Source organism: Eumetopias jubatus, unplaced genomic scaffold (genome assembly GCF_037043125.1).
Source record: "Eumetopias jubatus isolate StellerSeaLion01/CBP00866 unplaced genomic scaffold, mEumJub1_p1.0 scaffold_17, whole genome shotgun sequence".
NCBI lineage: Eukaryota > Metazoa > Chordata > Mammalia > Carnivora > Otariidae > Eumetopias > Eumetopias jubatus.
In genome coordinates this window covers 66,548,933-66,562,801 of record NW_028274823.1, presented here as the reverse complement: position 1 = coordinate 66,562,801, position 13,869 = coordinate 66,548,933, and the positions used below count along the sequence as shown (strand labels likewise).

Sequence of the window (13,869 nt, the reverse complement as noted above, 5' to 3'; positions counted from 1 at the left end):
CTGACATTTGTAATCATCCATGACCTGCTTTCTCCTTCTTGCATAACACGATGCTAACAGTTTTCTGAAGCGATGGCTTTGTTGGGCAAAGAATGCTCGGGACCCTTAGAGCGAATGAGAATAAACTAAAAGCACGTTCGGAACCTGCACCTTTTTTTTTTCCTTTTTTTTTTTTTTAAAAAGACCATTTCTGTGATTTTAATGTTTATGTATAACAATGGAGAGATCATTTCATAGAACTTTTAAAAATAATATAAAGCTAAATAAGAGATGGAATTAAGAATTTTGCATCCTACCTGCTGGATGTACCTTAAAAAAAAAAGTCAGCAAAGAGAATATAATGCTATCCTAAAAAACATCCCATAGTCCAGTGTCGTTGGTTTAAAATTTTAATTGTGAAAATCAGCTCAGACTATTAGGCTTATAATTAGAGACGGTCTCATAGAGAATGAGAAAGTATTCCAGATCCAGAGCATTGCTTACTACAAGCCAGGCATGCATTTTTAATGAACCACTTGCTGAGTACCTCTGGGGAGAGAATTATGCTTACTGCTACATTAAAAGTAATGAGAAAAATAGACGTCAAATACAATGTCTTCTTAAATATTAAGTGACAAAAAATGTTAAAGTAACATCAGTGTATATTTTCTTCCTTTCTGGATATGCATGAGAATTCTATTAATGCAAAAAAATAAAAAGACTGAATTTTGAGGGGGGAAGTCAGATTTTCACAGGACAATAGAGTTAATGGGTGCCCTAGAAAAGGGCAGATCCCAAGTGCCAATACAAGCCTACATCAGTCATGGAATATTTACTGAGCGTTTAACTGATGTTCCTCCCTCCCCATGATCCCTCTAACCACACTTTGCTAGTTTAGGAAGGGATCTGGGGGGCTTTTTAACTTAGGGCTTTCAGGGGACAAAGATTTTTAATCCCTCATGGAAAGAATTAAAACAAGACTCCTCCAGGACAATAGTCACCGATATTTCTTGAGCTTCCATATGTTCCAAGCACCGAATTCTATGTTTATACATGTATTCTCCTGACTTATCTGCCCTTTGAAGACGGTTCTCTTGTTATCCCCCATTTTACAGATGAGGACACAGGTTAGGAGAGGGTCGCTCGCTTGCTCAAGGTCAAGCTGAGACTAGAGTTCATCACGACATAACCATTACAGTCTACAGGGGCAATCAAGGGGAGGGGCAGGCAGGGGCACACGTGTCAACAGCTCATGGCATTCTCAACACACTGACTAAATAAAGGGATCTGGCAGGGGCCTTCGGTTGCTTGGGTCCACGGTCTCTGTCTTCTAAGTTGGGCAGAATATATCCATACCTATTAGCCTCAGCTGCAGTGTTAATGGCCTAGTCTTTCCAGGAGGTCGTGCCACACAGGGGGCCCCTCCAGGAGAGGCTGTTCACCACGTATGTGTGCATTCACATTCTCTGCCAAGTTTTTGTTTTGGTCACCTCTCCTGTACATTTTAATCTGGAGCTGATTACGGTCCGTTCTGGGAAGCGGTGAAGGGGATTAGCATCTGTGAGGTCAGCTCTGACAGTGTCCCTTTGTGCCTGGGTTCCTGACCTTGATCAGCGTCTCTGCGCTGCTAACAGCAGGTGCTCGGCCGCACAATCAGCACACATTTCAGTGAGCTGGAAAAACAAGGGAAGCCAGCCTCCAGGTCCTTTATCTCTGGAGATGGCTGAAGTGGGTGAAAGGCCATTTGGATGAAGTTTTGTTAGTCGGTGGCTTCCCCAGATTTTCTTGGAAGTAAGAGTGAAAGAGTATTTAACCCTACCAACATCACAATAAGACTGACGGCAGCTACGTTTACTTAATGCTCCCGGGGTGATTTGCAAGGTCTGACTTTTACACCCCACTACCACGTTGTGGGTTATCATCATGCTTTCCAGACAGGGAGACCGGAGCTCAGAAAGGGGGTCACTTGCCCAAGGCCACGCAGCTTGTAAGTGGAAGAGTTGGGATTCAAGCCCCACGTCCTTCACTGGGCGGCCTCCACGACACTGCTGCCGTCTCAGGGACGCGGCTCTGAAACCCCTTTGGTGGCATGGGAAAGACTTGGTTAGTTACAGCTGAGGACCTCCTGATTCAGAAAGGCTGCCAGACACCAAAAGAGGTCATCAGAATAATTCTTAACACTTTTTGCTCACACAGCAGACAGCCTTTTGCTGGGGGTTGGTTTAGGAGCAGTGGCAGTTTGTTGTGGAAGCAGGAGGTGGCCCAGGGACCTCCTCTGCCCCACCCCTCCCAGCTTGTGATTCTGCAGCCTTACTTGGGGATGCAAACGCAGGCTCCTGGGTCACAATGGGAGTGCTCAGATTTCTGCGGTGAGGGCCCCTTTTGGAAAGTCAGCTATTGTTTTCTTCATTTCTTTTAAAAGTGTGGAGAGAGATGCTGAGATATGCAAAACAAGCCTCTTGGGACAATAAACTTGATGGGGTGTCCCCGTGTTTTTTAAAAAAAAGATGGTTAAAAAATACTTTCAAAACTCAACAAAAATGCTTGCTCTTCTAAAGTTAGAAGTGCTTGAGTGGAATTTTTCTTTCTTTTCCAATCGAGTTTGTAAAAAGATGAACGGGTAGGGTCTTCAAGATACTGCTTGCTCTGCTCTAAGACTATCCTTCTTCTGGAGATAGGGTCGGTGCCCGAGAAGTGACTCAGTGGCCTCCGTGAGACTGAAGGGAGGTGTGTTCAGAGAAGGGACCATTTGCTCCGTTGCCATTTCCGCCCAGTGAACAAACCCTTGGAGAAGGCAAGTCCGGCCGAGCCTCGGGGAGTGCCGCAGCTCCAGGAGACCATCCAGGGCATCCCCCATGCCCTGGGGCGTCCCTCACGGGGCAGATGAGAAGACTGAGGCCCAAGGGGGTGGCTTCTTAAGGCCCATCGTCTGGTCAGGGGCTCAGGTGAGCCCAGGACAGGGGTGACTGAGGAAGCTTTTCACTGCCTTAAACTTCTGGAAGACAGACTCTGCCCCTATTGGATGGGATTTTGCCAGTGTCTTGCTTGGGGACATTTGTTAAAAAGTAGAGCCGATCATGTTTTACAAATGAAAGCAGTGAGCAACAGACACCAGTTCCTCCTAACTGCAAAATTAAGAAGAGGGTGACCTGACACTCAAACACTGCCTAAGGAACTGGTTCAGGGGAGCAATTAAGTAATTGAAGTCGTCTGGTTAAACACATGCCCACTCACAGAGATACCCCTTGGGCTTTTCGGAAGGCACATACCTCACTGTTGGCGCTTTCCACAAACGAGCCCCCAAACATGGCGGCCATCCACCTGCAGCTACAGATCAGCAACGGTTTGTGGGCGCTGATGGCTCCATCATCCAACCTAAACATCACATCTGCCCAGGGATTGAGGAAACATAACCGTGAGCCAGCTTTGCTGAGTTCTGCCCATATTCGTCAACCTACATCTCCTTACTCTCTTCCATAGCTTAACTTGGTGATTTTGTATCAACCTCCACCTTTGGAACATCCAATTCTTTCTATGTCATTTGAGGATTGGGGGTAAACATTTAAAACTGCACATAAGCTCACAACACAAATTCTCTGAACCATACAGTACCATAAAGGAGAGGAATATTTTTTCCTCCTTACTATGAAAAATTTCAAAATAATAGAACAGTGGAAGAAACAGTACATTGTTAACATTCTGCCACGTTTGTTTTAACTATATATGTTTGTGTGTGCATAGATGGTGAATGTGTGTGTATATGTATACACTGTTTTAACAGATAGCATGACACTTCGAACTACTTTGTCAAGAGTTTTCTAAAAATAAGAACATTCTAGATAATCATATCATTATCACGCCTAAGAAAATCAGCAATGATTCCCAGTTTCATCCATTTTCTAGTTCATATTCAAAATTTTCCAATTATCTCTAAATTGTATTTATAGTTTGTTTATTTTTTTTTTTAAAGACAGTCCACTTGAAGCTCCACATTGTATTTGGTCACTATGCCTTTGCATTAAGGGGTGGGCGATTCAATTCATTTCACTTAAGGTCCATTGTTTAATTTACTGCAGCTTTGTAACATTGCTTTTCATTAACTTTCAAGATGGCTTCTATTTCATGATGGTCGTAAATATTATTTATAAGCTTTAAAATTAATGAACAGACTCAGTAATCAATGACTAAATGTATAGTACTACGTGTGTATCATCGTGACAGGCATTATGAAAGACAAAGACAAAACAGAAGCGTCCACATAAATAAAAGTCAGAAAGTCACATTTTTACAATGAAAATACACACACACAGAGGGCAATTTCAGAATTTAGTAGCAGTCTGTGCAAGCAAATATGTGAGGGCGCTGTGGCAGCAGACGGCATGGTCATCAAGGACAAAGAAGAGGTGAGGAAAATATAGAAGGGCAGGGTAAAGGGGTGTGAGAAAGAAAAGGAGCGGAGGTAGGCAGATGAGGCACTCCTGATGGGAACGCAGGTGGCTGCCAACGTCACCTCAAGGATTTCAGGGCCAAAGGGTCAGTGGAGAGTAGACTTGGTCAGGGAAAGGGCCCTGGAGGGGAATCGTGAGCATCAAGCTGACTGGCTCTGGCGCAGGCTCAGGCTCAGGGGTAATGTGACTTACCTTCGAGGAGCACTGTGATACCGCGCTGCTTTAGAGGGGAGCTCGCGTACAAATCCTGCCTGTATTTCCTGGGGCAAGTTACCTAACCTTTTTGTCCCTCAGTTTCCCAGTCTGCAAAATGGAATAATCTTTAGCCCCTAAGTCCGCTAAGTCTGATAAGAACGAAATAGATGGATACATGCAAGCTAGAAGGGTAGATGAAAAAAATAAGCATTTATACCCGTTAGTGATGGTTAGTCTCTCCCTTGCTCGTGTATAGCTAATGTTTAATAAAACACAACCAAAGGGACCGATGGCTTTATCGTTGGACCTACTCACCTGAGAATGTCCCTTTGCTGAGACACTCTTTTATCCGATTGGCCTTCCTGACATGAAAAGCTTTTGTAATCTCCTGGTTCATGAAGGCTTCCTTGTTCATGATGTTTTCCACCATCATCCTCAAGTCAAACATCTCCAGAACCTCTGCAATCTGGGCCAGGCCCACCAAGTCCTTCTCCTTTTCATTCAGTTGTCCTGTGTACAGGAACTGGAGCAGGGTCCGGAAAGGGCCTGGCTGGACGGAGGAGTCCATCCTGACCACGGTGACGGGGCCCACCCGCTTTGAAACGGGATTGACTTGCATCTCCTTGTGCATGCCCACGAACCCCTTGCTCCAGCCTGACAAAGTCTGCATCTCTGGAATCGAGCTCTCGGCTTCCAGCCCCGGACCCTCCTGCTGGGACAGGTTTTGGCTCGAGGACTTCCACTGATTGGTCTGAGGGGTCCTTGGGGGGCCTTCCCCCCTCTCCTCATCTGGGTCAAGGCTCCATGCCTGCCCCTGGAAATCCCTGTTCTGCTTCTCTTTCTCACCAGCTCCTTCACTCCCATTTGGGGTTTCTTCACATTCCATTAAAAAAAGATCATAAAATTTGGAAGAGGAGGTAGCGAGGTAAATTCGATGTGCAAAGATGTGCTCCTGGTCCTGAAGGACAAACAGGACGTCGGCACACAGGGGATTGTCCAGTAAACAGGCAGCTTCGCTCGTCCCCATGGAGGGACATTCTGGAACTTTGATGACTGGTGGAGGGGCTTTTGGAGGTAGGAATGGTGCCTGAAGTAAAGGTTTCTGAACTTTCTTTAGGTGGGATTTCCAGAACTGCAGGTGTCTACGAGAAATCAGCGCTGCTCGGATTGCATTGTCAAACACGTCCTTGATGCCGAACTGGTCAAAGACGCTTGTCTCATAGTACGGTATGCCGAGTTCCTTCGCAACCTCTCGGCCTTTTTCGGGGGGCAGAATATCCCCTCTCTTTATGGGCCTAGAATAGAGGATTTAAAAGTTATAATCGGCCTCATTTTAGGAAAAAAATGGTAATGAGGGCCTATCAAAGCACCTAATAGAACTGTATCTTTAAAGTCCTATGCAGGCTTTTTTTTTTTTTTTTTAGAGATTTTTATTTATTTATTTGAGAGAGAGAGAGAGTATGAGCGGGGTGGGGAAGAGCAGAGGCAGAGGGAGAAGCAGACTCCCCGCTGAGCAGGGAGCCCAATGTGGGGCTCGATCCCAGGACCTGAGCCGAAGGCAGATGCTTAACCAACTGAACCACCCAGGCGCCCCCCTATGAAGGCTTTTAATAAAACTCTTGAAAAATCTATCAACCTCAAGTCTTCCAACCTTAAGCCTGCAGAAAAAAAATGCTTTCAGTAGTAACTACAGTAACTGAAGTATCAGCCGTATTTACTAGTTATATGATCCTGGGCAAGTTACTTAAACTCTTTAAGCCTTGGTTTTCCCATCGGTAAAATAGGAATAATAATAGTAAAACCCTACATTTTAAAGGACTCCTGAGAAGTTGAAATGAGATACTATGCTAGCCCACAGTAAGCGCCTGACAAATAGCAGCCATCGTCCCATTGTCACCTTCATCTTTGTCACCGGCACCTTATGCTTACATTTTGCTTTACAACCTTACAACGAATCCATATGCTTTTTCTCATTTGAGCCTCACAATAACCCTGCGGGTGTGATTTTCATCCACCTTCTGAAGAAACGGAGGCAGCGAGCTTAAAGGGTTTGCCTCAGGTCACGTTTGCAAGTTGCCAAGAGACCTCTGCCAAGCAATTAGAACCCCGTAGTTCTAGACTGGTTAACTGGTTCACATCCAACGGCCCATTAGGTCCCTCCCATCACGTCTGTGAGCCTTCTCTCATGTCTAACTGCTTCTCTTCTCTTCCACGTCTGCAGTGACTCTGTGATCCTCTTTTGCTTGGACTAGTGCATTAGCCTCTTGCCTGTCTGTCTTCAGACTCTCCACATTTTACCGCACAGTGCTCACTGCTGCAGGAAAAATCCTTACATAACGGAAGTATGACTTGCAGCTGTAATTCTTTTTCAATATTTCCTCTGGTTCCACAAAGCCCATGGAACAAAGGCTATGCCCTTTAAGCCGGCACACAAGGCCCATTACAATCTAATCAAACCCAGGGAGGCCAAACCTTTGGAAGCAGTGTAAGCAGAATAGTGCCACGACCATGGCATAACACGGTAAACGGGCAATATGTGATTTGTTGTTCTACTCCTCACAAACACACTCTTGATTCTGAGACATAATGTTAGGAATGGATCTTCCTCAATAAATATTTGGCTTTCAGAATCAAAGGTAATGTGCTTGACAGGCGCTGGTCTTAGGAGAAATACAAGACTGGTTAGAAATTGGATTTGAAGACCTGGATAGAAGGCAAGGAAAAATGGTAGGGTGTTGCGAAAGCGGAAGGGGGTGCAGGGAAGAAGGCTTAACTTCAAGGTTGGCTCCTCTGGGCATTTTGTGCTCCTGGTTCCCTGGGACTGCCTTGAAAATCACTAGCTGGTGACACTCCTCAAGGCTTAGTTCAAATACTGCCTCCTTCATGAAATCTCAGAGCTGCTCTACAGAAGGGACTGTCCCCTCTGCATCCTCTAGCACCCGTAAATCTCCTCTAGTCCTCCACGTCCGTGGTTGTGAGGCCTGATTATCTCAGCCAATTCTTTCCCACAGAAAGTTCTGGATGCCAGGGGCAGTCTCTTTCACCGTGAGTCCCCTTCCCCCCTATGTGGCTTCTAATATGCAATGCCTAGTTCACGCATTTAACAGAAGGACTGTGAAAACCTAACATGAACCGTTTTCAGAAAATTTATCTGAAATGCACCAAGAACATCAGAAATTGTCTAAAGAAAGCACCATTTGCTTTTGCTGTGAGAGTATAAAAAGCTGCCTATACAAAATTTTTGTAATAAGCCTATTAGACAAACATCAAAGGAAGGTATTAATATCAACATTTTTGGGAAAACTATGCTCTTAGACATAAAATATATATATAATTATTTTTTATGAAGGGAATATGGAGGGTGCACAGGTTTTTAAAAACTCTTATTTCCCCCTAAAACTGGTATTCCACATTTTATACAGAGTCAAACAAATCCTCTTTCGGGTTGATTTTTAAACTTGTGACACTTTAAAAATATTTGCAACTATAGGTCCATATGATTTTTAAAAACTAGACACTGCCTTTTTGGGAATGAAATATTCTCAGAGGTTGGATTGAGGAAAATGAGAAGACTAAAAACACTCAGATGTGTGTATCTGTATGAACCTGATATTCCCGGGGCCAGGAACTGTGGCTAATCCCTCTGCATGTTCATGAACTTTACTATAATAATCATACTTTCAAGAATGACATTATTATGAGTAGCCAATGTTTTGTTTAATTTTTTACAAATTTCAAGGCACTTTTATTCACACCATGTCACAGTTGAAGAAGTCACTTCCAGCAATGGCCAACTGTTTTACAAAAATGGGTTCCTTACCTACGAGGGGATGGTGAGCCTGAGAAGGGTCAGGATTAACAAGCTAACTTAAAGCACATGGCTGACTGATGGGGCCCCAGGACCACTGAGGAGCGCAACCCTAGCCTACAGAGACATCTGTTACCTCTAAATTTTAATTTGGCCAGCACAGCAAATCACCGAGTCCCTTGGCTTACCTCGCTAAAGGGCGTCTGGCTCGATTAACAGCTTCAAGATCAGCATAGCGGAGGTCTAGCTGGCAGCCAACCAGAACAACAGGTGTGCGGGGGCAAAAGTGCTTGATTTCTTGATACCACATGGTTTTCACATGATTTAGGGAATTGGGATTAGCGATCGAAAAACAGAGGACCACAACATCAGACCTAAAAGGAAATCACAAAAGAAGTTGTATTGTCTTATCCCTTTTTTCCTTTTATCATTATGGTCCCCCCCACCCCATCCATCTAAGGCCATATCATGTCACAATAAAACAAAACAAAACAGAACAGAACCACGGATGTTAAAATACATCTCGGAGTCATGCAAACAGCTTGAGAAGCCCCCACATTCCAGCACCAACACAGCCTGAGTTTATTCTCATATCACACTGCGGAACGCCGATGTATTGAAGTTTCCGATGATGTTATTTTACAATACAGATGATTACCCAAACTTGATTCAGTCCTGGAACCACAACATGCGGAACTATTTCTGTTTGTCACAAGAAATAGTTTCAAGATAAAATAAAACAATAAAAACTACCTTTTACCAGTTTAAACGTAAAGGCGATGATGACTCAACCCAATGAGATAAAGCAAACAGTTTAAACATTACTGAAAACATAACAGGTATTTGCTGTCCGGGGTCAGCAAATACACAGAAGGATTTCTGCCCTTCTTCCCACTTAAGCACACATGTAGGGAGCACAACCACTTATCTGTTTCTGAAAAGAAAATGTCCTGAATTTGTGGGTATTTTGACTCTTTACTAGGGATATAGCAAGAGGGTCGTGTTTAACAGAAAGCCAGCAAGAGTTAGGTGGATGACTAATAAGAGAATGTCGGAAGCAGATTTCTCAAATGTTATATGTGACACACAGCAGGTAAGTGGGGAAAGGAAAAAAGTACTTTATAGTCAATTTTGACATAAGGATCTTCTATTTTTATATAATAACTTACCATTCTAGAAGCCAGAGAACAGTTTTACAAAACAGTTGTTCAATATGGTGTTTGACAGCTGCTAAAAGGTATCTTTAATAAGAATTATAAACCAATCATTCTAGGTTAAAATATGCTGAATGGTGACTTTGAAAACATTGAGGCAGAAGAATATAAAAGAATAGGAAAAATTATGCCCAAGGATTCAAGACTATCTTGCAGCTAAATTCAGAAATAAACTCTTACAATTTTATTAGATGCTAATTTATTGCCTTTACTGTTTATGTAATGAGAAGAATCAAGTCGATGAATCAAAACACCTTCTTTTTAAATCATTAATGAGCTTTCCCTCCTACATATCAATGAAGACAAACAAATATATCTGGGCAACCATAAAATTTCTAAAAATAATCATTTGCAATGCAGAAAACTGCAGGGTGCTTACATTAAATGTAATTCAGAAGCTGAATCTTTAAATTTATATCCCAGAAAAACTGTACCAGTCCACAGCACATACTGGGGAAAATCCTGAGATTAAAATATTTACAAATTATAAAAGAGGACCTAGGACTCAAAGTAGATGAATGTATTAATCTGCATGTTTAGAATGTCCTTGAAATAGATATTATCAGAGATTCATAGACACTGGAAAATATATTATGTGTAAAAATATGTACAAGTATATAAATGAAAGGGAAGCATGTCTTGTCTTCGGGATTCTGATTTAGTTAGTGGAATATTCTGTGCACAGCCTTACTTCTAATCAGCATAAATAACGGTATCCAGGAAAGCTAAGAATGCTTTGAATTTTACATTTTTTAGGAGCTGAGTTTTCTATTATTCATAATCCTATTTATATAGGATATCTGACGCAGCTCTGCTCTAAGCTTCATCCCGATTGTAAAACAAAGCCACCATGAATTTTGGCACAGTGAGATTAACATGGCAATCTGTGAGGTTCAATATTATAGAGAAAGAATTGAGGAAATGCATCCAGTACCTAAATGTAGAATAGTATGTATATGCCTAAAATTGTTCTAATTGGTACCCATTTCCATATTGAAGCACATGGCTATAAAGGAAATATTCTCAGAGCTTAATTTATATGACAGACATGTAGCTAAATGTCAATTCTGTTATCTAATTTTACGATACAGCATGTGAGGTTTTGAAATCAGAGCTGGCTCTGTTGCCAAGGTTACTGGATAACACTCATGCCACTGAACACATACTAGTTACTATTCAGTTGACCTGTAAACAAGTACAGACAGGACCTTGGGGGTTGGAAAAAATGGAATCTCTTGATGATAGTAGCATAATGCCATCACACAATACAGGTCCGGAGGGCCCAACCTCTAACTGTGTCGCATCAATATCTCAATGCATGAAATGCTTTTGGAAAGCTAGAAAAATAATTCAATGTTCTGCAAATATTTTGCCACAAAAGGATGACAGTTAAAGAGAAGAGGTTGTATGAGAGCAATACTACCTCTGAAGCTAGAATAACTTATTGAATAAAAATTCTATTTGTGTCCTTGGAATAAAGTTACTCTTTTTTCTTTTTATTAATGCACATTTAGGTGCTAGGAGACTGCATCTCCATTGTTTTACAGTAAGAACAGTTCAAGAATAAGATCCTATTTTAACCTACCAACTTGTTTCAGTGTCTTTGGCTTAACCCTTGTTGATCTAAATACAAATGCAAGTGAAAGAAACGTTATATACAAATTATGGAGAATCCCGGGCGCCTGGGTGGCTCAGTTGGTTAAGCAACTGCCTTCGGCTCAGGTCATGATCCTGGAGTCCCGGAATCGAGTCCCACATCGGGCTCCCTGCTCGGCAGGGAGTCTGCTTCTCCCTCTGACCCTCTTCCCTCTCGTGCTCTCTATCTCTCATTCTCTCTCTCTCAAATAAATAAATAAAATCTTAAAAAAAAAAAACAAATTATGGAGAATCCCATTCTTCAGGCCTGCCCTAATATTGTAGTACCCTAATCCTGATTTTAACCAAAAGGCTGGGAATCAATGGATGTGGTGATGGATGGAGCTACAGAAAGATGCTGTTTTGACACATTCCTCCTTAGCCCAATATTCTTTCCTAACCCTTAACTCTTCACACAGCAGGATCCTCTGCCATGTAAACACCTATACAATCAAGTAACTATTTTGAGAATGCCATGTAGTCCCTCTAGATTTTGAGCCGCTTTTTTATCTAGTCAAGGAAGGCACGAGACCTGCAGCTAAGAATATCTCCAGCTTTAGGCAGAATTCCAAGGAACTAGAGATATCAAATAACTTTTAATCAAAACATTCATTCCTGTGTGGAGACTGTTCAGTGTCTGACACAAGCCTGTGTTTAAAAATGCCATGCCTATGAAAGATAACAAGAAAAAGGCAGGTTCTAGCATTTCTACTTCTGTGGCTCGGTTACATTTTCTTACTTGGAAGAGTTGAGTTTAAAAATAATTGGGAGGGGGAGGTGTGATGAGGACATTCTCACATACTATGCAGCAGGGTTAGCGTAGAAATGACCTCAGGGTTCCTATTTCAGCTGTAAAAAGAATCTGATAGGGTTTAAATGGCATCCTACAGCTATTTGGAGTAGAAAGCACAAGAATTTGAGAATGCAGAAGCAAAGCACAAAGTAGACAAAACTCTAAACTCCAGAACTTGAATATTGAGAAGGGTAGAAAGAGGTTTAGATTTTGTTTTTTGTTTTTTGGGTTTTTTTGAACCCAGCTAAGTGGTTTTAAAGGAAGCCAGGATTACAAAGGATTTAAGAGTGCAGGGTCTCAGTTGCTTACCTACGGAATGTTTATTTTGGGGAGAAAAATGTAATTTCTTTTCCCTAAGGGGAAGATATTAATATAAAACTTTCACTAATAATACCCATGGAGTAATGTTTTGAATAGTGAAGAAAAAAGAATCCAGAGTAAATCTGTATGTTGAAACAATTGCGAATCTCGCTTCATAGACGGGTGGGAGGTGGGGCGGGGGTCAGAGAGAGCCCAAGTCATCCAAAAATGCTTGAGCTGATAAAGCCAACCTCCAGTTGTATCAGTTTTTCTTCAGATATTAAACAAACAAGACAACATGTTTTTTTCAGTTATCTTTTAAGGAGACCGCGGGCCAAAGATAGCATGTAAAAAATTGGCAAAGGTATTTGGGTAACATAAGGAGTGTGTGCAAAGTTGGGACCAATCTTTGTTGATGGATGCAAGAAAAAAAATCTGAAAACAGTGCATCTTACCCACACATCTTGCTCGGCTCAAGCTAGGCTTGAAACAGCCAAGGCCATACAAATTCCCCAGGCCTGTCTTTATAACATCTACAGTGAAAGAGAGCAAACGTGGTGGGAGAAGGTCAGATAAGCAACCAGAAGGTAAACTGCTTTTCCAATGTGAAATATCAAATTCATCCTTTGAAGAAGTGGTTGAAAAAGGGTAGACAATCACTATAACACTGCGTTGTTAAGAATGGATTTCCCAAGCTCCTTCCTATCACAGAAATGCTCTTATCTTCTTGGTTTATTTCGCCTTTCCTAGTCCCATTCACCCTGCCACCACTGTCCGGCTAAGGAGCTGCTGCGGGCCTTGCATTTTCTTATCTGGTTAAGTGGAAAAAAAAAATACCTAAATTATCCTTCATCTAAGAGCCTAACATTAGGCGAATCTGATGGGCCATTGGGAAGGTTCGTGGGTTCCAGCTGTGAGCGGGACAGCCAAATGCCCTTCTCCCACGGGCCAATTCCGGTCTTGTCTCTTGCTGATGCACACTTGGTGACCAAAAGTAAACCAACAGTTCTATTTATTTGAGTTTCACTTGGAAGTATCTCCTTGTTAACATACCCTTTAAAGCCTTTTGTTCTGTGGTAGGACCCTACTTCTTTACACGTCAGTACTGCCTACCATTTCTTTTTTTAGTAGAGACTCCCTATATCCTTCATCTTGGTAGAGATCATGATCACATTTTAATGGGCTTCTTTCCTTTGTCGGTGCGCACAGGTCCCCTTCGGGCCGCGATTCAAGTAGGAGTCCCTGATCTCCCTCTTTGGGGCTTCAAGCTTCCGTCTCCCCCTATAACCTAGGTAGGTTCTTTACAGAAACATTTTCAAAACCATTCAATTCAACAACACACCTTTCATGCATGTGGTCTGACAGCGCTATGCAAACAGATCAAAACAGCACGAAAGAGCTGGGAGCATGGCAGAGAAAGGGAATGTGTCACATGTGGCTTTGGAAAGTTTTAGTAGGGAAGCAGCCCGGTGTATATGAGATGGACAAGGAGTTGTC

The 13,869-nt window shown here is 42.4% G+C and overlaps 1 protein-coding gene across 2 annotated transcripts in view; it reads right to left on the bottom strand.

Annotated features, from left to right (window-relative positions):
- The window catches only part of RHOBTB1 (Rho related BTB domain containing 1), a 63,127-nt gene that overhangs the window by 9,321 nt on the left and 39,937 nt on the right, over window positions 1-13,869 (bottom strand). For both annotated transcript variants that reach the window (XM_028124002.1, XM_028124003.1), the window contains 3 exons: window positions 8,619-8,804; window positions 4,938-5,917; window positions 3,249-3,367 (listed from right to left, as the gene is read on the bottom strand). In XM_028124002.1, coding sequence (XP_027979803.1) covers window positions 3,249-3,367; window positions 4,938-5,917; window positions 8,619-8,804 — 1,285 coding nt within the window. The remainder of the gene's footprint in view (window positions 1-3,248; window positions 3,368-4,937; window positions 5,918-8,618; window positions 8,805-13,869) is intronic.